This window comes from Salvelinus sp. IW2-2015, linkage group LG11 (genome assembly GCF_002910315.2).
Source record: "Salvelinus sp. IW2-2015 linkage group LG11, ASM291031v2, whole genome shotgun sequence".
Classification (NCBI taxonomy): Eukaryota; Metazoa; Chordata; class Actinopteri; order Salmoniformes; family Salmonidae; genus Salvelinus; species Salvelinus sp. IW2-2015.
In genome coordinates this window covers 2,141,511-2,167,080 of record NC_036851.1, presented here as the reverse complement: position 1 = coordinate 2,167,080, position 25,570 = coordinate 2,141,511, and the positions used below count along the sequence as shown (strand labels likewise).

General features: G+C 40.6%; 1 protein-coding gene across 2 annotated transcripts in view; it reads right to left on the bottom strand.

The window, feature by feature from the left end:
- rims4 (regulating synaptic membrane exocytosis 4) overlaps window positions 1-25,570 on the bottom strand; it is a 50,720-nt gene that overhangs the window by 18,697 nt on the left and 6,453 nt on the right. For both annotated transcript variants that reach the window (XM_023995810.1, XM_023995811.1), the window contains exon 2: window positions 14,932-15,070. In XM_023995810.1, coding sequence (XP_023851578.1) covers window positions 14,932-15,070 — 139 coding nt within the window. The remainder of the gene's footprint in view (window positions 1-14,931; window positions 15,071-25,570) is intronic.

The window sequence follows — 25,570 nt, the reverse complement described above, 5'->3', positions numbered from 1 at the left end:
GAATACTATAGACATAAAAAAATCCAGTCAGTTGATTATTGAAAGGTTTTTCCAACATTTTTGATAAACAGGGCAAAATAGAAATAGGCCTATAACAGTTAGGATCAGCTTGATCTCCCCCTTTAAATAAAGGACGAACAGTGACTGCCTTCCAAGCAATGGGAACCCCCCAGAGAGAAGAGCCAGGTTAAGAAGGTCAGAGATAGGCTTGGCGATTATAGGGGCAGCAACCTTAAAGAGGAAAGGGTCTAAACCATCTGACCCAGATGTTTTTTGGGGGGTCAAGTTTAAGGAGCTCCTTTAGCACCTCGGACTCAGTGACCGCCTGCAGGGAGAAACTTTGTAGCGGAGCAGGGGAAAAAGAGGGAGGAGCATCGGGGTTTGTCACATTAGAAGGGTGGGAGATGAGGAAATGTTGGACAGGCAAGGGGGCATGGCTGAGTAAAATAGGAATCCTGACATAATGAAGTGGTGATTTAAAAGCTTAGCCATGTGCTTCATGTCAGTAACATCAACATCACAACTTTAAGGGACATGGGCAGCTATAAGGAGGAGGGTTTATTCTCCAGGTCTTCTACTGTTTTCCAGAACTTCTTTGGGTTAGACCCCCAGAGAGAGAACTGCTCCTTAAAGTCACTAACTTTGGCCTTCCAGGTAGCCCAAGTGCACTTATTTCTCATTTGCTTGAACGAGAGCCAGTCAGACTGAGTATGCGTGTGCCGAGCATTTCGAGAATTTGCAATTCTTGAGGTGGAGTAACTCTGCAAGAACACGGTCGAACCAAGGGCTGAAGCTGTTTTTAATTCTCATGTTCTTTATGGGGGTGTGTTTGTTAACAATATCACTGAAAATATCCAAAAATAATTTACAGAGGCCAGGTCATGAAGGAAGGCTTGCTCATTTAAAAAACATTGCAAGCGTCTGGGACAAATCAGGACAGGTCGTTTCAGCCATTATGAACACAGGCTGTAAAACAGTGATCACTAAGGTCATTACAGAAAATACCAGACTGATACCTATCAGGATTATTTGTGAGGATAACATCGAGGAGAGTAGCCTTTTCTTGGTGTTTGGAGTCGTACCTTGTGGGATTGGTATTAATCTGAGAAAGATTTAGGGAGTCCCATTGCTTTAGGACTTGGTCAGGTGGTTTAAGCATGTCCCGGTGTAGGTTACCTAGCAGGACAAATTCAGGCATAGTGTAAGGGGCCAGGAGAGAGCTTAGGGCAGGTAGGGTACAGGCCGGTGCTGATGGAGGACAATAACACCCAGCAACATCAACAAAGAGCTTTTTTTAAGTTTAATGCTTAAAACTAACAAATCAAATTGTTTCGGGACAGACTTGAAGAGTCTGAAGGAGACAACTGAGCACTTAAGGTGATCCTTGGTAAAGATTGCCACTCCCCCACCTTTGGAAGATCTGTCTTGCCGAAAAAGGTTATAACCAGAAAGGTTTAACATCAGTATTCAAAACACTCTTTCTTAATAACCACGTCTCAGTAATGATCAACACATCTGGATTGTAGCTGTGAACCCACACTTTCAATTGATCCATTTTAGGTAATAAGCTTCTAGTGTTAACGTGCAGAAAACCCAGGGTTTTACGAGAGCAGAAATTAGTGAAACAGATATCAGAGCACAAATCAGAATTGAAGTTAGCAACAGAAGATGAGGCCAGGGTGTACTTGCACATTTCCAGATATCATCAACAGTAATACAATCAATGCACGGCAGAGGACAGGGAGAGCTCTGCAGTGTTGATTTATGACATTTGAATGTGCATTAGATGGCAACAAGATCATATTATACAGCAATTTCATCAGGTAACATGAATACAAAGCTGGCGAGAGGTGGATAGAAGAGGCCAAGAGTCCGTGTAACCAATATAGAGTCACCGGCTCTGACGCTCGTCGGATATGGCAGGACTTGCAAACTATAACGGACTACAAAGGGAAATCCAGCCATGAGCTGCCCAGTGACGCGAGCCTACCAGATGGGCTAAATGCCTTTTTTGCTCACTTCGAGGCAAGCAACACTGAAGCATGCATGAGAGCACCAGCTGTTGTGATCACACACGACTGTGTGATCACGCTCTCTGTAGCTGATGTGAGCAAGAACATTCACAACAACGCAGGACCAGAGGGATTACCAGCACGTGTACTCAGAGCATGCGTGGACCAATTGGCAAGTGTCTTCACTGACATTTTCAACCTCTCCCTGACCGAGTCTGTAATACCTACATGTTTCAAGCAGACCACCATATTCCCTGTGCCCAAGGAAGTGAAGGTAACCTGTCTAAATGACTACCGCCCCGTAGCACTCACGTCGGTAGCCATGAAGTACTTTGAAAGGCTGGGCTTGCCTCACATCAACACCATCATCCCAGAAACCCTAGACCCACTACAATTCGCAAACCGCGCCAACAGTTCCACAGATGATGCAATCTCAATCGCACTCCACACTGCCCTTTCCCAGATGCTGGACTTCCTGGAGGGCCGCCCCCAGGTGGTAAGGGTAGGCAACAACACATATGCCATGCTTATCCTCAACACGGGGGCCTCTCAGGGTGCGTGCTTAGTCCCCTCCTGTACTCCCTGTTCACCCACGACTGCATGGCCAAGCACGACTCCAAAACCATCATTAAGTTTGCAGACGACACAACGGTGGTAGGCCTGATCATCGACAACGACGAGACAGCCTCGTTGTCAGAGACCTGGCAGTGTGGTGCCAGGTTAACAACCTCCGATGAGACAGCCTCGGAGGTCAGAGACCTGGCAGTGTGGTGCCAGGATAACAACCTCCCTTAACGTGAGCAAGACAAAGATGATGATCATGAACTACAGGAAAAGGAAGACCAAACACGCCCCCATTCACATCAACGGTGCTGTAGTAGAGCAGGCCGAGAGTTTCAAGTTCCTTGGTGTCCACATCACCAACAAACTATCATGGTCCAAACACATCAAGAAGGTCATGAAGAGGGCACAACAAAACCATCACAAATTTTTACAGATGCACAATTGAAAGCATCCTGTTGGGCTGTATCACCGCCTGGTACGGGAAATGCACCGCCCACAACCGCAAGGCTCTCCAGAGGGTAGTGCAGTCTGCCCAACGCATTACCGGAGGCAAGCTAGGACACCTACAGCACCCGATGTCACAGGTAGGCCAAAAAGATCATCAAGGACATTAACCACCCGAGCCACTGCCTGTTCACCCGCTATCATCCAGAAGGCGAGGTCAGTACAGGTGCATCAAAGCTGGGACCGAGAAACTGAAAAACAGCTTTTATCTCAAGGCCAACAGACTGTTAAACTTCCATCACTAGCACATTAAAGGCTGATGCCTATAGGCATATACTAGGAATTACTGGCCACTTTAAGGAATTGGAACAGTAGTCACTTTAATAATGTTTATATATCTGGCATGACACATCTCATATGTATATACTGTATTCTATACTATTCTACGGTATCTTAGTCACTTAATAATGTTTACATATCTTGCATTGCTCATCTCAAATGTGTATACTTTATTCTATACTATTCTACGGTATCTTTGTAACTTAATGTTTACATATCTGGCAATACTCATCTCATGTGCATATACTGTTTTCTATACTATTCTATGGTATCTCATTCACCTAATAATTTTTACATAACTTGCATTACTCATCTCATATGTATATACTGTTTTCTATACCATTCTACTGTATCTTAGTCCGTTCTGCTCTGACATCGCTCATCCATATGTATATAGTCTTAATTCATTCCTACTTAGATTTGTGTGTATTGGGTATATGTTGTGTAATTTGTTAGATATTACTTGTTAGATATTACTGCACTGTNTATATAGTCTTAATTCATTCCTACTTAGATTTGTGTGTATTGGGTATATGTTGTGTAATTTGTTAGATATTACTTGTTAGATATTACTGCACTGTCGGCGCTAGAAGCACAAGCATTTCGCTACACCCGCAATAACATCTGCTAATCACGTGTATGTGACCAATAACATTTGATATGATTAGATCAGATTTTTCCACCTCAGGAGACTGAAAAGATTTGGCATGGGTCCCCAGATCCTCAAAAAGTTATACAGCCGCACCATCAAGCGCATCCTGACTGGTTGCATTCACCGCCTGGTATGGCGGTGAGTAAGCATTTCATGGTGGTCTACACTTGTTGCATTCGGCGCATGTGACAAATAAATGTGATTTGATTTGAATTATGGCCTTGATTATGATGAAGCAGCTTGACAGGAGGTTGGTGGCACCTTAATTGGGAAGAACGGACTCGTGGTAATTGCTGGAGCAGAATCAGTGTAGTGGTATCAAATACATCAAACATGGTTTCCATGTGTTTGATGGTATTCCATTTCCTCCGTTCCAGCCATTATTATGAGCCGTCCTCCCCTCAGTAGCCGGCTATATAGCGGCTATACGACTGAGCTGATTAATGATTAATTTCTACTCATTAGCGGGTAATCCAGGACTCACTTTCTATAATTAGGAACGCTGTAGTTACTTATTGTTAGATAATAGGGACATTTTGATGGTACATGTGTCCAATTAATTCAGTACAAACAATTAAAGCCACAATCTGTCATTTCAACTGGCTGACCCTGCCACAATGTTTAGTAAGTAGAGGGATGGGGTGTGGTAATGTAACCACTCTCAAATTGATTGCTATGGGTCACTGAGTATAAATCATAACCTGATAGTACAAAGATGTAATGTGCCTTCAAAAAGAAAGTAAAATGTTCCACATTTTGTTGTGTTACAAATTGGGATTAAAATTGATTACTTTTTTTAAATATATTTTTTTACAATCTATACAAAATACTCTAATGTCAAAGTGGAAGAAAATAAACTATGAATGAAAAATAAAACACTAATATATCTTCATTAGATAAGTTTTCAACCCCCTGAGTCATTACATATTAGAATCACCTTTGGCATTAGAGCTGTAAGTCTTTTGGAGTAAGTGTCTAAGAGCTTTGCACACCTGGATTGTACAATATTTGCCCAATATTGTTTTTTAAACTCTTTAAGCTCTGTCAAGTTGGTTGTTGATCATTGCCCAGACAGCCATTTTCAAGTCTTGCCATAGATGTTCAAGCCGCTTTAAGTCAAAACTGTAACTAGGCCACTCAGGAACATTCAATGTCATCTTAGTAAGCAACTCCAGTCTATATTTGGCCTTGAGTATTAGGTTAAAGTCCTGCTGAAGGTGGATGTCTCCCAGTGTTTGTTGGAAAGCAGACTGAAACAGGTTGTCCTCTAGGATTTTGCCTGTGCTTAACTCTATTCTGTTTATTTTTATGGTTAAAAAAAAAACATAGACCTTGCCGATGATGAGCATATCCATAGCATGATGCAACCACCACTATGTTTGAAAATATGAAAAGTAATATTCATTGATGTGTTGGATTTGACCCAAACATAATGCGTTGTACTCAGTACAAAAAGTCAATTTCTTTGCGACTTTTTTTGCAGGATTACTTTAGTGCCTTGTTGCAAACATATGCATGTTTTGGAATATTTTTTATTTTGTACAGTCTTCCTTCTTTCACTCTGTCTTTGTGGAGTAACTACAATGTTCTTGATCCATCCTCAGTTTTCTCCTATCACAGCCATTAAACTCTGTAACTGTTTTAAAATCACCATTCGGTCTCATGGTGAAATCACTGAGCAGTTTCCTTCCTCTCCGGCAACTGAGTTAGGAACGACGCCTGTATCTTTGTAGTGACTGGGTGTAATGAAACACCTTCCAAAGCGTAATTAATAACTCCACCATGCTCAAAGGGATATTCAGTGTCTGTTTTTTACCCATCTACCAAGAGATGCCCTTCTTTGCGATGCATTGGAAAACCTCCTTGGTCTGTGTGAATTTTTTCAAAAATCTAAATTTCACTTTGACATTGTGGGTTATTGTGTGTAGATCAGTGGCACAAAATCAAAATTGAATACATTTTAAATTCAGGCTGTAGCAAAAAAATGTGGAGAAAAAAAATTAAGGGGTGTGAATACTTTCGGAAGGCACTTTCTGAATATTCAAATGAAAACAAAAGCACTAGAACAAGCAACCCCCCCCCCCCCCCCACCCCACCCCTGTACCAACCTTGTTCATTGAGCTGAACATAGGTGCTGAAGACTCATAATGAATTTCCTCCCTGTGTTAAAGTTATGACCTCGATTCCTCGTTTTTTTCCCCTTCTCTCTGGTTCTTCGCTGATCTATTTTTAAAGCACTTCAGGGACAGTCCAAACCAGCTGCCACACATTTGGACAGGCAGTCTTGGGAGATTTCTCACCCTATCTCATCTATCTTCTGCCATCACTCTCGACTCAGGTTCACTGTTTCTTTATCAAATGTGCTTGAAGAAACACGGCCATTCTGGGTAATGAGCGGGATAACAAAATACAGACTGACCCAATAACTATTTTGCTCTCTGTTGCTATTATGCATTACATCCTGTTCCACTGAAATTAAAGTTTTACTCTTGATAAATGAAAATGATTACCCCTAATGTACCGTATATTCTAATAGGCAATGTATGAACACAAAATATATTATAATTTGACTAACAGGTCTATTTTCATGCATTAATAATGATCCTGTGCCCATTACCTTATTAAAATACACATGCTCAATCATCATGCTTCATTACTTTGCCAGCTGAAATATGCAGAGGTACACTACATGACCAAAATTATGTGGAAACCTGCTCGTCAAACATCTCATTGCAAAATCATGGGCATTAAAATGGAGTTGATCCCCCTTTACTGCTATAACAGCCTCCACTCTTCTGGGAAGGCTTTCCACTAGATGTTGGAACATTGCTGCGGGGACTTGCTTCCATTCAGCCGCAAGAGCATTAGTGAGGTTAGGCACTGATGTTGGGCAATTAGGCCTGGCTCGCAGTCTGCATTCCAATTCATTCCAAAGGTGTTCGATGGAGTTGAGGTCAGGGCTCTGTGCACACCAGTCAAGTTCTTCCACACCGGTCTCGACAAACCATTTCTGTATGGACCTTGCTTTGTGCACAGGGGCATTGTCATGCTGAAACAGGAAAGGTCCTTCCCCAAACTGTTGCCACAAAGTTGGAGGCATAGAATCGTCTAGAATGTCATTGATGCTGTAGCTTTAAGATTTCTCTTCACTGGAACTAAGGAGCCTGAACCATGAAAAACAGCCCCAGACCAGTATTTGTCCTCCACCAAACTTTACAGTCGCACTATTAATTTGTTCTGTGAGCTTGTGTGGCCTACCACTTCACAGCTGAGACATTGTTTCTCCTAGATGTTTCCACTTCACAATAACAGCACTTACAGTTGCCCGGGGCAGCTCTAGCAGGGCAGAAATGACTTTTTGGAAAGGTGGTATCCTATGACGGTGCCACGTTTAAAGTCAATGAGCTCTTCAGTAAGGCCATTCTACTGCCAATGTTTGTCTATGGAGATTGACTGGCTGTGTGCTCGATTTTATACACCTGTCATCAACAGGTGTGGCTGAAATTAACGAATCCACTCATTTGAAGGGGTGTCCACATACTCAATCACATTTTAGACTTCCATGTTTGTTTGTTGTGACAAAAACTAAGTCAACATATTTCAGCGACACTGAAACAAATACTATGGTCAAATCCTGCGATGTGTATCTAATGTTGTACGTCAGGCATGGGTATGTTTTGGGATTATGTACATATTTTTGAGAAAACGAGAGCCAATCTCACGCAACCTATGGTATATAAAATAGCTTTTGAAATTAGATTGGGTGAGTTGACTGAGAATACATTCTCATTTGCAACAACGACCTGGGGAAGGTTACAAAACATAGGCTTAGTTACATACAAGATCTAAGCAAGCAAAAAAACACAACACAATACAAAATAAAAAAATCTTAAAATCTAATCATAGAAATATAAAAAACAAACGCATTATTCCTTAAAAAGGTCCTCACATAGCTGTCTGACTGCATCAGAGGCACCAATTCATGACATTTAAACCATTCCACAAGCAACGTGCAAAATAGATAAAGACAGATTTACCCAACTCTGTCGAGATCGAAGGAACCTCTAGAGTTTACCGTTCCTGAGATCTTGTCTGATAGCTTGTATCTCTATAGGTTACCAGAGAAGTCAGGTAGGGTGGTAGTTTACACAAGAGGGCTTTATAGACAAAAAGAGCTCAATGCATAGATCTGCGAGACTTCGAATAGGGCCAGCCTACTTTCTCATACAGAGTACATTGATGTGTGCTGAACCTACAGCCCGTAATGAAGCATTATGCACTATTATATACAGTGTCCAGTGGCTTCAATACAGTGGCAGCTGCATTTATATAAATTATATTGCCATAGTCTAAAATCGGAATGAATATCGACTGAATTATTTGTTTTCTGCTATTTACCGTAAGGTACAGTCTATTCCTGTAAAAGAAGCCAATTTTTATACTTAACTTTTTAACAACTCATCAACATGTGTTTTGAATGAAAGCCTATTGTCAATCGGGATGCCCAGATATTTATACTTCGTTTAACTTGCATTAAACACTAACTTCAGTTCAACAAAGGCCCTCTGCAGGGCAATAAAGACAGACTGAAAGATTCGAAAGAGCCTGGTCAGCCGTGGGGGCAATAGCATACACAAAAGTATCGTCTGCATACAGGTGAAGGTTGAACGCTTTTACAGATGAACCAATATTGTTCATATAAATCCTGAAAAGAACCAACCAAGACTTTAACCTTGTGGGACACCTTCTGTTATGTCCACAAAACACGATTTAACACCATCAGTAAATACACGGTGTTCTGTCCTATGAATAATTTTCAAACCAGAAACACGCAGCCTGGTTCAGGCCAATTATTGGAAGTCTCTGAATAAGTTATTGAGTGTTGACAGTGTTGAAAGCCTTAGACAGGTCAATAAAAAGGGCCACACAATGTTTCTTCCTATCCAAACAATTAAAAACGTAATTTAGCAGAAGCAGATATGGTGGTGTACATTTAGAATACATCTTATGGTTAAAAAGGATCTAAGTTGAGTATTTACCAAAGATTCTAAAATGTTTGCTAGGGAAAAGGGCTGGTAATTATTTTGGTCACAAGGGTCACCACCTATGTGAAGGGGTATATGTGCTGCCTTCCAGACCGTGGGGATGATACCAGAAGTAATCGTAAGGGTACAAATATGTGTTAAAGATTCTGCAATCAGAGCAGCAGAAAGCTGCAGCAAGAAGGGATCACGTAAATCTGCCTCAGTGGATTGTTTTTACATCAATCTTCAGCAAGGCATATAGCACATGACAAGTAGAAAGTTGTTGAAATGAAAACAAAGATTCACCAGAAGTTGCCTGATCCTCCATCAAGCCAACCGGGGGCTGGGAGAGGGAGGAGCCATCTACTGACTGACCAGGGTCAGCTAAACCAACATTTCTTTCAAATTAAAATTGTACTGAGATAAAATCATGATTAAAAGCATCACTTATTTAATTTTTCCCAGTAATGATGCCAGAGTCTGACAGAATTTGCTTAGGCAGGGAAGGAGGGGAATTCCCACGCTTCATTGCATTTACTGTTTAAATTTTTTGGGACGGATCACTAACAGTCAGAAATAGAACTTAGAAAGTAGCTGGATTCAGCTTTCTAAATTGAGGAAGTACATTTATTTCTCAATTGTCTGAAAAGCTGCCAATCAGCTAACAAGTCTCTTTTTTTGTCTTTGCTCAGGCCTGATTTCTCATCATAATGAGATCTGAAAGTTCTATAGAGAATCATGTATTAGCTATATTTGTTACTCTAAGGTGTTTAAAGGGGGCGTTTGTCTCCCTGAGATATAGAAAGAGATGAGAAAATACCTGCTATAAACAAGTAACCAGAAATTCAAAACTTTTCGGGAATAGTGACACTTAGGGAACATGATGCTACAAGAGTCAATTTCCCATACAGTACCAGTCAAACGTTTGGACACACCTACTCATTCAAGGGTTTTACTTTGTTTTTACTATTTTCTACACTGTAGAATAATAGTGAAGGCATCAAACTATGAAATAACACATATGGAATCATGTATTAACCAAAAAAAGTGTTAAACAAATATATTTTTGATTCTTCAAAGTTTTGCATTGACAGCTTTGCACACTCTTGGCATTCTCTCAACCAGCTTCACCTGGAATGCTTTTCCAACAGTTTTGAAAGAGTTCCCTCTTATGCTGAGCACTTGTTGGCTGCTTTTCCTTCAGTCTGCGGGTCCAACTCATCCCAAACCATCTCAATTGAGTCCTCATCTGAACCGGAGCAGAGGAGGATAGTCTTGTTTGTATTGTATAATGCACTAAGAAATTGCACCCATTTCTTTGCCTTTCAAGCATGAACTTTCAGGGAGAAAACCAAATCAAGGTAATAGCCCATTTTTCCCCCGCCGGTCGGCCCCAAGTCTTTCGACGGCTTGTTTATGTAAAGATGTTATGTATTCTGTTCATGAGATCCAATAAAATATGGTGAACCATCCTCTGTGCCAAAAAAGTAATCCCGACTGTTCAATTCCCTGTAATCCAGCTTCAATGAGGTTGATTTCCCTCCCTGATGCTGTTTCCCCTGTCGGAGTGGCCACAGATGTTACTACAGTGTGCATGCAGTGGTCATCCCTGGTCCTTTGATGATGGCTCACTTTGCAGAGTACAGAGCTGGCTCACGTTTAGTAGTGCCTGGTAGGCGGCTGTCAACAAGGGAAACTTCCATAGAGGAAAGAAATACTGTATTTTCCTCTTACTCGTAATAAAATGAAAGCAAAAAAGGGCACCGATAATGCCACCCTTTTTTCACTTCTTTGATGTAATGTGTGTAAGCATTGTTCTTTTAATAACACCACAGGACTAGGACGCTGTTACACCAGCTACCATCGGTGCTAGTCTGAGCCAGCCAATCCACATGTTTTGTGTGGTATACATCAAAATCACACTGCACCTATCCACATTACATTCCCTATGCTTTTGAAAAAGAACAGCAACATTGGATACACAAAGGCTTAGCAGAGGCCGTTTGCATTCTGACTCTGGATTAGTACTTGTAAGTGCAAATAACTTGTATTGAAATCACACAGTCGGTTCATAACAATTCTTCAGGAATATTTATATTATAATGCCATAAGCCACAAAAATGTTTTATGTTTTCTTAATTTTAGGCATGAAAGAAGAAAATCATCCAGTGACATGACACTTTATGTTCTGCTTGTTTGTATTTTTATTTATTTTCAAATTGTTTTTGGGATGTTTGTAAATCGGAGCAACCATGATGTCACAATGTAGGCCTGAAATCCAGAATCTGTTTTGTGCTGACATTTCACTCCTCTTACCCCGTGTCATTGCCAAATAGTCTGGCCTTTCTGCAATCTCAACGTTCAATATGCAGCTGGATTTTGTGCACGATCCCTGATTGGTTGTTAAACATAACATAAATAATTCCATGACAATCACTGCACCAAATACCCTAGTTTCAGTCTCCTAACTAGTCTTTCACCTCTGAAGACTAGATACTTCTATGCCAACTTTGGTGTTTTATCTCTGAACACTCAAAGCTTGTTTCTCCACCGACTGTTGGTGGGGAAGTATGGGGTATTAACAACGTTCGGTGGAGACTAGAGATCCTGACCGCCAATGTGTCTAGGCTGAGACATGCCATGTACTGTAGATATCACCACATTCACACCTGACCATTGTTACGGCCCCCATCTCCCTTTATGGTCACAGCCCCCCACCTCTCCCTTTAATGCCCCCCACCACCACCATACACTAATTCTGTCATCAATTCAAGGAAAAGTCACGTGTTTACTATTTAAACATTTAAACATGCTTTTTTTTTGGTCAAAAACGAAATTCAGATGATAAAATACAGCATCTTTAATTAAATAAACATTTCAAAAAAATAAGTGTACAAGGAAAGCGAAGAAAAAAATTATCCCAAACCCCCTTCCAAAAAAAGAAGTAATGAAATAACAAATAACTGTCAGCTCATAATGGTGCAATACACATTTATAATAAAAGCAATACACATTTATAATAAAAATGCACAATATTAAGACATTTCTCAAAAAAACAATAAGGAGTAAATAGTAAAAAGGGTAATGTTCTGTGTGTGTGTGTGGTGTATACATATATATATATAAAAAAAAAAAATTATATATACACTGCTCAAAAAAATAAAGGGAACACTTAAACAACACAATGTAACTCCAAGTCAATCACACTTCTGTGAAATCAAACTGTCCACTTAGGAAGAAACACTGATTGACAATAAATTTCACATGCTGTTGTGCAAATGGAATAGACAAAAGGTGGAAATTATAGGCAATTACCAAGACACCCCCAAAAAAGGAGTGATTCTGCAGGTGGTGACCACAGACCACTTCTCAGTTCCTATGCTTCCTGGCTGATTTTTAGGTCACTTTTGAATGCTGGCGGTGCTCTCACTCTAGTGGTAGCATGAGACGGAGTCTACAACCCACACAAGTGGCTCAGGTAGTGCAGTTCATCCAGGATGGCACATCAATGCGAGCTGTGGCAAAAAGGTTTGCTTGTCTGTCAGCGTAGTGTCCAGAGCATGGAGGCGCTACCAGGAGACAGGCCAGTCATCAGGAGACGTGGAGGAGGCCGTAGGAGGGCAACAACTCAGCAGCAGGACCGCTACCTCCGCCTTTGTGCAAGGAGGTGCACTGCCAGAGCCCTGCAAAATGACCTCCAGCAGGCCACAAATGTGCATGTGTCAGCATATGGTCTCACAAGGGGTCTGAGGATCTCATCTCGGTACTAATGGCAGTCAGGCTACCTCTGGCGAGCACATGGAGGGCTGTGCGGCCCCACAAAGAAATGCCACCCCACCACCATGACTGACCCATCACCAAACGGTCATGCTGGAGGATGTTGCAGGCAGCGAAACGTTCTCCACGGCGTCTCCAGACTCTGTCACGTCTGTCACATGTGTCCATGTGCTCAGTGTGAACCTGCTTTCATCTGTGAAGAGCACAGGGCGCCGTGGCGAATTTGCCAATCTTGGTGTTCTCTGGCAAATGCCAAACGTCCTGCACGGTGTTGGGCTGTAAGCACAACCCCCACCTGTGGACGTCGGGCCTCATACCACCCTCATGGAGTCTGTTTATGACCGTTTGAGCAGACACATGCACATTTGTGGCTGCTGGGAGTCATTTTGCAGGGCGCTGGCAGTGCTCCTCCTTGCACAAAGGTGGAGGTAGCGGTCCTGCTGCTGGGTTGTGTCCCTCCTACGGCCTCCTCACGTCTCCTGATGTACTGGCCTGTCTCCTGGTAGCGCCTCCATGCTCTGGACACTACGCTGACAGACACAGCAAACCTTTTTGCCACAGCTCGCATTATGTGCCATCCTGGATGAACTGCACTACCTGAGCCACTTGTGGGTTGTAGACTCCGTCTCATGCTACCACTAGAGTGAGAGCACCGCCAGCATTCAAAAGTGACCCAACACATCCGCCAGGAAGCATAGGAACTGAGAAGTGATCTGTGGTCACCACCTGCAGAATCACTCTTTTTTTGGGGGTGTCTTGGTAATTGCCTATAATTTCCACCTTTTGTCTATTCCATTTGCACAACAGCATGTGAAATTTATTGTCAATCAGTGTTGCTTCCTAAGTGGACAGTTTGATTTCACAGAAGTGTGATTGACTTGGAGTTACATTGTGTTGTTTAAGTGTTCCCTTTATTTTTTTGAGCAGTGTATATWTTAGTTTGGATACACCTATTCATTCAAGGGTTTTCCTTTATTTTTACTATTTTCTAATTGTGTAGATACCAAACTATGAAATAACACATATGGAATCATTTAGTGACCAAAAAAGTGTTTCCAAATTCGCCTACAGTTTCCAAATTTGCCTACAATTTAATTAGGAACTATGTTTTTCATTTTTGAATGTTGGATGCTTGGGAATATTAAAATTGTAATGTGAGTTCCGCAACCTACAAGACAGGTCGGTTGAGGGATGAGTGGTGACGCTCATGAGGAGTGACGCCAGCTGTCGGAAGACAATGCTATTCTCCTCGTTCATTAATGATATGTTTATATTGGAAGATTGCAGAAAGGCCAGTCTGTTTGGCATGACAACGAGTGGCAAAGGGTGAAATGATAGCGGAAACAAATTGGTACCCAGGCTAGGCCTTTCTCGGCCAATTTGGAAACTGTAGAATGATTTCCCAAAGTCATATCTGCTTCTATTCCATTATGCGCTGTAATTTAAATGCATCATAATGGATGCATCATAATACTTTGGGTAAAAACCTCAATGATCAAACTATCGCAGGTGTTGGAGGTATAATGTGTCCACTCCCAAATCAACAACTGCATTTCATAGCCTATAGCTGCTCTGTTTTACCCTCTAATCCTTACTAATAAAGCAAGGTTCAAAATATAGACATCAAACGTGAGCTAGTAGATTAGTCAGCCCACACTGGGGAGAGGGAAGTTTGACACATTGCATTTCCAAGAGAAAGACAGTGCCATGATTCCACAGGATTTATGGGAGTTTTTTCAATGATCCGGAGTTGAGCTTATCAGCGGCATATCCAGACACCAAAAAGCTGAACAGATAAACAGATTTTTGAGGAGGGGGGAATTGCATTGAATCAAATGATTAATTACCAATGATTTACCGCCCGTAGGGGCGGGTGCCACTAGTAACAATATACTTCACTATACTATACTTCACCTCACTTAGCAGATGGTTTTATCTAGAGGGACGTACAGTACAGTAAATGCATACACTTTTAGTATGTTTATGTGATTTGCGCTGGAGTGGACCCACAAGCTTGGCTTTGTTAGCGCCACACGCATACTAACTGATCCACACAGAACCACTGTGAATCAGTGGGCGCCCCAAGTGCTAATGGTGCTAGTTGTGTTTCTGTACTCACTTGCCCTCTGAGCCGTAGCTGTTCATGCTGTCTTCAATGGACTCGTGGCTGGCCTGGCGTACAGTGCGGCTGGGCATCTCTACAGCCAGTCCCGTCTCAGTGCTCCTTTGGATCCCCTTTAGCCTTCTACCCTCAGCATCTACAATTCACACAGGGAATAGACATGTTTGGTAAACAGAGGTAACACTTTACTGGCTAACTCTAGAGGTCCCGTTGATCTCTAGAGAATTAAGTAAATCTGCATTCAGTTTTTTGGCGCCCCGTAAATGGAATGATCTGCGGAGCTCTCTGCACCTTGACACTCTGGTGCATCTAGGGCAGTTCAAGCTATTAATGAAGTACCTCATTGTTAAGGAATGTGTTTGTTTCTTAAAGGTCAACTGCCCCTTAGAACCAATCTCTCTGGTTTTAAACAGCCAATGTGGCATTGACATGAGTCAGAAACATTCATTATAGTGTAAAAATGTACTACAAACGTGTAAATAGGATCATTTTGTTTATACAGTCAGCCTCGTCCAAAACAGATTTTGGTAACTGACTTACCTGAGGGTTTGGTTTGGATTACAATTATGTCATCAATTTATGCTCCCTTTTGCCTATTAATATGTGGTGGCACCGTGTTTTCTGGGAAAAGCCTGGGAGATTTCGATTTGCATGGCCGCAGAGCTCTCCTTAGGAGAACCAATGGAATGGTTGAAATGGAGCAAACCCCGCCCACCCAGCTTGATTTGCAATGCACATATTGATCGGGAAATAGCTACTCTAGTGAAAATGGGATTCCATAAAGTTCAACAATCAGATGGCCAGGATATGGATTACATCCAACGCTAGATACAAGTTCTGCGGGCTGTCAACCGTCAAACTTGAGACTATACGTGGTGTTGTTGGTGATGGTCAGTTGGTTACGCATGTCTTGTGGGGTATGCATGGGTGTCTGAGCTGTGTGCTAGTAGTTTAAAAAGACACCTCGGTACATTCAGCATGTCAACACTTCTTACAAAAACATGTAGCGATGAAGTCAACCTCTCCTCCACTTTGAGCCATGAGAGATTTACATGCACATTATTAATGTTAGCTCTCCGTGTACATTTAAGGGCCAGCCATGCTGCCCTGTTCTGAGCCAATTGTAATTTTCCACGGTGACTCTTTGTGGCACCTGACCACCCACGACTGATGGTGTGACAAAACTAAGGCCTGTAGGACCTGCCTTGTTGATAGTGTTGTAAAAAGGCAGAGCAGCGCTTCATCATGAACAAACTTCTCCCCATCTTAGCTACTGTTGTATCAACATGTTTTGACTATGATAGTTCCAGGGTTACTCCAAGCAGTTTAGTCACCTCAACTTGCTCAATTTTCATATTATTTATTACAAGATTTAGTGTTGAGTCATCTGCATACATAGACACACTGGCTTTCTCAAAGTTAGTGGCGTGTCATTAGTAAAGATTGAAATTAGTTAAGACCTGGATTATGTTGGAGAGGCTTCTATAAAGAACAACCTCTCTTTATCCACAATATAGCAGGGGGTGTAAAGCCTAACACATACGTTTTCCCAGCAGCAGACTATGAACGATAACGTCAAAACCCACACTGAAGTCGAACAAAACAGCTCCCACTATATTTTTATCATAAATTTCTCTCAGCTAATCATCAGTAATTTGTGTAAGTGCTGTGCTTGTTGAATGTCTTTCCCTATAAGCGTGCTGAAAGTCTGTTGTCTGTTGTCTATTTTTAGTTGAATCCTGGAATTTAAACAATAGCTATTGATGACTTCCCAGATGCTATATAGGCCTAAATAGCAATATTGATGATATATGATTGAAAAGGTATGGTTACATTTCATTTGCTCTGTTAAATCTAACCTTTGGAATGACTTCGATAGCAACGGTAAATCTATTAAATGGAGATCTCTCAACAATCAATCTCAGGATTGCACATTGATAATAGTCAGTTATAAATATGAAAGCTAAGCAGTGCTGGGCTTGGTTAAAACCCTGGACGGGAGACCAAGAGGATAGCTATAGACAGATCAACTCTCCAGTAGAAGGTGCAGCCCAGCCTATTGTTTTCTTGCTTATAGTGGATATTATGTTGAAGATCTGTTGTTTCAAAGGTACAAATTCAAGTTATAGAGACAAAGGTAGATGTTTTTTTCTATTTCCAATTCTCAGTAAATACAGCACATATAATCAGATGTTCACAGTAGTAGCCTCGCCTACCTAACATTTCTCATTCTAAGCAAGAGACACTTTTTTATGGAGTGCTCCAACAGGCTTGATAAAAAGTCTTTGACATCGTCAATCTATTATTAAGGACAGGAAAATGTCCCATTTTTACAGCCTGATGGAGCAGACAGAGTGCAATATCAGTTTCAGGTCATCCTAGTCTATACCTCCATGTTAACTTTGTACTGTGCCATTGTCTCACAGCCATGCAGTACAGTCCTGAACACTATAAACACCTTGCCCAAAGATACAGAGAATTGGTCCATAGTCTTCTGTGCAATAATCATACTATTGAGATTTGATCATTTGCTGCGTGTAAAATAACTGTGATATCTGTACATGGCCCAGTCTTTCATAGCAACTCCAGTAGGGGGTGTCAGGGATTAGGTTTTTAATATTGCTCAGATGTGACCCAGAACATTGCTATTTTCATGCTGTTCACTGGGAAATTAAACATAGGCATATTGGGGTTACTCAAAGACTGGTTTCAAATAATTGTGCATTGATACGCATCCTGTCTGCAGGTAACCGAATTCCACTCATTAAGAATGGGAATACAATCATGTTCAGCATTCAAATGCTGAATCTTAGACACATTTTATATACTACCTGTTCATGCTGTCTGAAACCATATCAACCCGAGTGTACTATATAAAAGCAATGAGCAGCATGCTGTCCTAACAACTTCTCTAAAGCTATGTCTGAAAAAGGACATTCCGCCACAAGAATTACGAAAAGGATGTTGTTGCTATGGGAGACCACACCAAAGACATTCTGGAAGTGTGTCCCGTGGCTTTGAAAATGTTTTAACCCTGTTAACATTTTAGAGAAGGATCATTATGTCTTACTTATATTCTCTTAGAGTGTAACACTATTTCACCTTTCCAGCAAGATCCAGCTGAACAATAGTGTTATGCACAGCAGGTAGGACTATAATGGTTCTTGCAAGGTTGAGACAGATGTACAGTACAAATGGAATAAGAATTCATATACCATAGAAAGGGACAATAAACGTTCAATAAACCCTGAACACAGAGACCTGTTCTGTTGCAAATAGTATAATAAATGACTTGCCATTAAAAACAGTGCTGTAACCTGAAGTAAAATACACAGGCTCATTGATTTCTCATCATAAAAAACATTATTGGTACAATTTTATATGTGCTCTAGTCTATGAACATTCAATTATCTGGCAACAGCTCTGTTGGACAGTCCTGCAATCAGCATGTCAATTGCACACTCCCTTAAAAGTTTAAATATCTGTGGCATTGTGTTTTGTGACAAAACTGCACATTTTAGAGTGTCCTTTTATGGTCCCCAGCACAAGGTGCACCTCTGTAGTGATCATGCTGTATAATCAGCTTCTTGATATGCCACACCTGTCAGGATGATGGATTATCTTGGCAAAGGAGAAATGCTCACTAACAGGGATATAAACAAATTTGTGCACAGAATTTGAGAGAAATTCCTGGGATCTTTTATTTCAGCTCATGAAACATGGGACCAACACTTTACATTTAGTGTTTATATTTTTGTTTAGTATAGCAGTAATATAACACATTGATCATGTATACCGTATTTAAAGACATTTCCATTCTCTGTAACAAATATACACTAAAAAACAGACTCAGAAAGCAATGCATTTTCAGCTGATTACCTTGTTTTGTCATTTCAACATAGGTTTGTTTTCAAGCATCTGCTTTTTTTTTTACATGAAAAGAGACTTTGTCTTTACTTAGAGGCCTCTAGGAAACCACCAATCTACAATGTTTGCGTATGAAGACAAGAATCGGGACCGTATGACACACATACCTTCCCATCAATGTGAACCAGATTGATAACTTTGGTGTCCAGTCTAATGTAGCACATGCACAAGTAGGTCTCATTACAGAGGTCCCTCGTGTGGGGATATAAATGAAATAGAGCACATTGATTAAGTTGGCTGAATTCATTTAGCACATAAATTTGAAACAGGGAAAGGGAGAGAAGGGGTATTTTTAAAGCACCTGCTGATCACTTTGCTTATTAAATGGTTCACAAGATAGCAGTAGCGGTACATGGGTAAAATCACTGCTGTGAAGCCAAGCCAAGCCTATGTTGTGATAATTGCATTGTTTGCTCTTTAACCCATACGTTCATACGCCACCATGATATACAATAAGGCCAAGACAAGAAAAAGACAACAGTCACACAGTGGCGGTTTTGTGTTTCATTACAAAACCCGGAGAGCAACATCTGTCCAGTGAAGTCCACAAAGCAAATATCTCATGGTCGAGCAACTTAATGTTTTCGACAGTTTACTAAACAACTACTGATTTAGAACAACGAAGTTACTGCAAGTCAGCACAAAGAACACTGCCGCAGCTATTCCAGCACCATTTCAACTTAAAAATCATCAAATCAACAAGGCTTTATATGCTTAATTTAATACAGTGAAAACAAACTTAAAGATACTGAAAACTATTTAGTCCAATCAATGTTCCTAATTATATTCATGTGCTGTTCCATGCGTACTATTTACCATGTGTTGTGTGTGTGTGTGTGTGTGTGTGTGTGTGTGTGTGTGTGTGTGTGTGTGTTGTGTGTGTGTGTGTGTGTGTGTGTGTGTGTGTGTGTGTGTTGTGTGGTAGACTACTTGTAGACTAGTTGAACACCAATGCCATCCTCCTCACTTTCAGGTTGGCAAAACGGTCTATGGCTCTGTCATACAGTACACTTTTAGTTTTTGTTGTCATAGGCTACCTAGCTTAAATGCTTGCAAGCGTAACTTCCTCGCATAGGAAACAATGAACCAGCTAAGTTAGCTAGCTAGTTAACATGAGCCTAGGTAGGCTACATCTAGGCTACATATTGAACATATCGTCTCAGGCCAGTGGCACAATATATGATTCAGGCACTTGTGAATTGAAGGAAAATTATCCAAACAGTCTTTTGTCTGCAATGTATTTTTCGTTATGTGTCGGACCCCAGTAAGACTAGCAGTCACTAATAAGGATCCTAATAAAAACATATAAAATATATACATTATTTTTAATTTGTCAAATATTTGGGGATATTTGGGGCTTTCCTTGGCATCCTTGAACACACGTCACTGCAAAACAGGCACAGGCCTTGTAAATGCCTGTGGTGTGATAATCCCATTGATTGAAGAAATACATTCTAGTTTTTTAAGTTGACGAAACTGAAAATTGTATTTCTTATCTTCAAAATCTCATGCATCAGAAACAACATGTTTTATCACTATCTCTATCAACATCTGTATCTGCTTCTCCTCCCATAGAGAATGGCTTGTGAAAGGGATATTTTCTAATGTTTTAATATAATTAAATGTACCATTCCTATCACCTGGGGTGTTATCGATCCCAAACCCCAGTCGTCAATGCTCTTTTTAATTCTGATCATTGATTGGGCCATCATATAGCACGTCATTACTCACTCTGCCATTAATGAACCATTAAGCAGGTGATGGATTGGTGGTACCTGTAACTCATCAATCCCTAATGATTTCAAGGAATGGTCTGCCAGAGATAAGGGTATTGCTGTAGACCACTCTGCCTCTGGGGTGTCTTCTGTGTTAGATGGTTTGATCAGATGACCCAGGTCATGAGGTTTGAAAGTCACTGAACAGAATATGCAATCCTACATCTGATGAAGGATATACACAGGGTTTCAGATGTCTGTGATGAAACAGACTCTGATCCTTTGTTGGGAACTCCTCCATACACAATATTACAATTTCCCAACCTGTGCAACTCTATTTTGTTGTAACTTGTCTGACTTGATATAGTCATGCTGGTCAATGGCATCTAAATCAAATACCACGAGTAATAACATCCCATAATACACTAGAAATGAAACTTGACATTGATGTGGAGGATACAGATGCCCTAATAACAATGCTGCAGTAAGGCCAATGGGTTTGGAATGGGCTCATTGTGTTAAGCCCTAAGTAGTCCCATTTTGCAAAGCCGATAAGAGCATGTTATGTAAATGCCTAAAACAAAACAAGCAGCCATCCTAATAGACATCCAAGAGAAACATATGATTTAGGTCTGTCACACAATCCTGGGCCACATTCAGTAGGCAAACGTGGAACATTGCAGATAGAAATGTCATGAATAGGGCCAATATGATTCCTCATTCCACATGTAAGAGAGGCATGTTTGTTCTACATCATATATTTATATCTGAATGTTCCACAGCTCCTGTTATAGGCTAGCTCCGAATGGGGAGGTGTAGCTGTAGCACACATTTGCTTAAAGGTCAGATCAGTGCTTGTTCTGTACAGACCTTGCTTTCATAGAACACATGTTTGTGCATATCCACAGCACTGTATTAGCAGGAACAAAGCAAGCAAAGAAAGGAGGACGAGGTGGAGGGGTTGAGGCAGGCAAGCTGCATGAATGGGCTTTACATGGCCAACAAGAGAACATCAATAGATTGCTAACAGGGTTACTTCATCTCATCTATCTCATGTTTGTGTAAATCAAATATGGATTTGCCATTTTTAGAGGATTGCTCTAGGATGAAATCTCATACATAGTGACAGATTATATAAATCATGGAGGGATTATACACTTGATAAAGCCTAAAAAAGTCACATTGCCACTGAGTAACTTCAGATACACATATTTTTTAATTCAAAGTCCATTAGGTACTAAGGGATATTTACCCCCTACACACACATGACAACTTGACAACTTTAATTCCTCATTGTTTAATACAATGCAGACTGCAAGTGCATGGGTATGGGAACTCCATTTCTCGAGACACTCTCTCTCTCGTTCTCTCTATTTCTCTCTCTCTCAGTCTCAATAATATTTTGAGAGGCAGCATCAAACCAGGCTTGACAGTGAGGGACTGGTAAGAAGCATAGGAAGTTCTGAGATTTTTTTCAATAGATCCCAGTTCCTCTCCTGGAGGCGCTAGAAAACAGGCTTGGCATATAGATCCTCAGTAGTGCGTCAATACGAGTGGTAAACCCAACTTGTAAGTCGCTCTGGATAAGAGCGTCTGCTAAATGACTTAAATGTAAAATGTAAATGTAAACACGAACATTTGAAGCAAAAGATGATACTTTAAATACATTGGGAGAAGGTTGTGCGGTGGGTTGGATCTGAAGACACATTTCTTACATGTAGTCCATTATGGGACCCTATGAACACAGCTTAGACACTGACCTTGTGAAAGGTAATAGATACTTGACCTTTGAGGCGTTGGTTGAGCTGAGGACCCAATAGAGAGGTATGCATTCATGCCATGAGGCTATGAAGTGAACATGGAGATAACTGTAAACTGACCCAGAAAAGACAATGCATTTCTGAATCGGGATGACAGTACTTCTAGGTCTCAGGATGGCAGTAGTGATGCACTTAGCCATCAACCACACTTTGGCCTCATCCAGCAGCAACCCCAACAGCAAGATGAAACCCGACTGTGTGATTTGAGTCAAGTGCAACAGGGCATGAACTCACAACCTTTCGCACCGTAACATAACATACCCAAGAAGCACCATCAATATCACTGACCCCGAAAAGCCAAGGCATTTCTGTTACCGCAACAACAGTACTTCTAGGTGTCATGAAGGCAGTAGTGATGCACTTAGCCATCTGCTGCATAACCAGAGGCGCCTGGAGCAATGGAGCCAATGGAGCAGCTGCACTTCCACTTTCAAAATAAGGGTGCAAATGTATTGTTTTGCAGATTATCATACTCCATTGGGAAATCTGTCATTTAAAAAAAAATTGTAATGTTTTGAGCTATTCTGTAATACTATAGATATGACAATTTTATATATGATATAAAAATGTACAGATTCCATTTTTGCACCCCCTCCCCCAATGGACTCAAGATGAATGGTTTTGAGCACTGGAAAGTTTTGCTTCCCTCCTGTGTGCCACTGTTTTAGTTTAGTTAGAAAGGGGTGGCAGGTAGCCTACTGGTTAGAACGTTGAGCCAGTAACCAAAAAGTTGCTAGGCCGAATCCCCGAGATGACAAGGTAAAAATCTGCCTTCCTGCCCATGAACAAGGCATTTAACCCACTGTTCCTAGGCCGTCATTGTAAATAAGAATTTGTTCTTAACTGACTTGCCTGGTTAAAAAAAAGCACTAGTTGCACCACTGGTATTTATAATGAAAAGGCACCTGCAAAATAAAATGGTTTATAAAAAAAATTGTGCTGTTGTTACATTTTTATTGATGGTGTTGGTCCAATGGTGCTGTTACATATAATTTGAGCTGCGTGCACCACCAGCAAATTCATTGTATCGTTTCACTTTGCCTGTTAGAACCAGACAGACTCTGACTCTGAGTAGCCTTCCATCAGCCTATCAAAGGTTGCACCTGAGCAGAAAACTGCCTGTCCGGTAGCTCGCAGGCTGTCAATGAGTAGCTCGCAAGTAGATAGTGATATTAGGCCTAATATTACATAATTAAATCAGTTAAATAATTTTCCTCCCAAGCTGTTTACAGGTATTTAACAGCATTCTGCATTTTTGCCATCTACTGATGATTATTTTAATGATTTTCATGATTATGATGTTTCTTCAGCATTTGTTAACAGATATGTAGCCTACTCACGGTGGTTATTGTTCAAGAGGCCACTATTAAACAGAACGACAATTTAACAATCATTTGAAAATCATTGATAGTAGCCTTGTCCTGCAGGGACTATTCAAACCAGTTTGTTCTCTCTTAAAAAGGCAAGATTCGCAATGTCGGCTACAGTAGAATGATTTTTGTAAAACATGTGTGGTTTTAAGAACCAAAATGCAATTAAGTTATGAATGTTCTTTGTTTTTAGTCATCAAATTTGGCCTACACAATAACAAAATATGCAAGCTGTATATGATTAGCTTGCGAAAACATGTTTTAGTATGAAGTAGCTTTTATGAAACAAAAGGTTGGAGAACCCTGCTCTAGCCCAAACTGTTCAAATATGACCCATATTACCGGAGCAACATTTTATTATTTCTATTGCAGATTCATGGGCCGCAAGTTATGGATATTTATATAGTTGCCCCAAAAAATGCTAATTGGATAATAAAAAACGTATAATATCTTTGCAATATTATTTTTATGTGAACATAATCAATTACCAAATTTAAATGCAAAACCACAGTTTGCATTTTCAAGTTGACAGTTCTTGTTCAATGCCCTCACATGTTACACTACCTTATTTAGAAAGAAAATTTTTAAAAGTTTTTTCTTAACCTACCATGGACAACATTCTAATTCAAATCCATTTTGGGTAAAACAATATTATTCCTCCCATTTACTATTTAATTTTTTCAATGACATGCATTATCCTGGCCACATTCTTAATAGTTTGGCCTGTCATAGATCACTGTAAGTGGGATTGTCAGGGGAGGACCAGGATATTTGTGAGAGTCACAGAGTTGGTAGGGTGTCAGACCTGTCAATCGATCACTATGGGTGAGATATTCAGGGAAGGGTAAAGATTAGTAACCTAGTCAAAACACTTTTTCAATATAATTTTTTTGTGGGAAAATCTAAGAAATATTGTTGTGCTCTGTTCATAAATATGGATTCCCCCTGTTTACACTCATGGAAATTGTGCTAAATAAAAATGTTTCTTAAAGAAGAAATATGAAATGCATATAGAAAAGATGGCGCTGACAGAGAGGGCTGCCTCGCTTTTAGTCCTTAGGAAACTTTGCAGCATTTAGTTTTTTTATGTATTACAAGCATTTCGCTACACTCACAATAACATCTGCTAACCATGTGTATGTGACCAATAAAATTTGATTTGATGCATAACCATGGTAGCTATTGAAAGGGAACAGTTTCGAGATTATGGGGACACAACAGTTCACCTGACACAAGACTGAATCCAAACATTGCGCTGTTGATTTGATGTGCATTTCACATTTACTGTACTTTTGTTGGTAGCGAAATCTAAAAGTACTCTGGATACATTTAGTAATATGATAAGAATGTTCCTGGAAAATGTGGGGTAGGTGCAACATAAGACCAAAACATTTCAAGGGGTTGAGTAAGAGGACTAACTGGGGTCTTCAAGTGGCCACACACCTCTCCAATGTGTGTACAGTTCTTAAGTTCCTAAATAATCCTAGCTGTACCGTTGAGGACCTAGAGCAAGCACACGTGTAGCTGTTTTGTTTGGAACACAAGCCTGCATCCCTGCCCTCACACAATTACTGTTGTTGTTTACACAATCCAAAAACGGTCCATGATATATTGCAGTCTGGGTCAGGTGGGCGTAATTTGAAAGGCTTCTATATTGTCAACATGACTATCTGAGTTATAAAATACGATAATAAAGTGATATTAAGGCTTTCACAATTCAATTAATGAAAACAGAAAGGAGTCATGGATGCATTTAGGTGCGTGTGCCATGGCAAATTTTCTTCATAATAGTGATCATAAACGT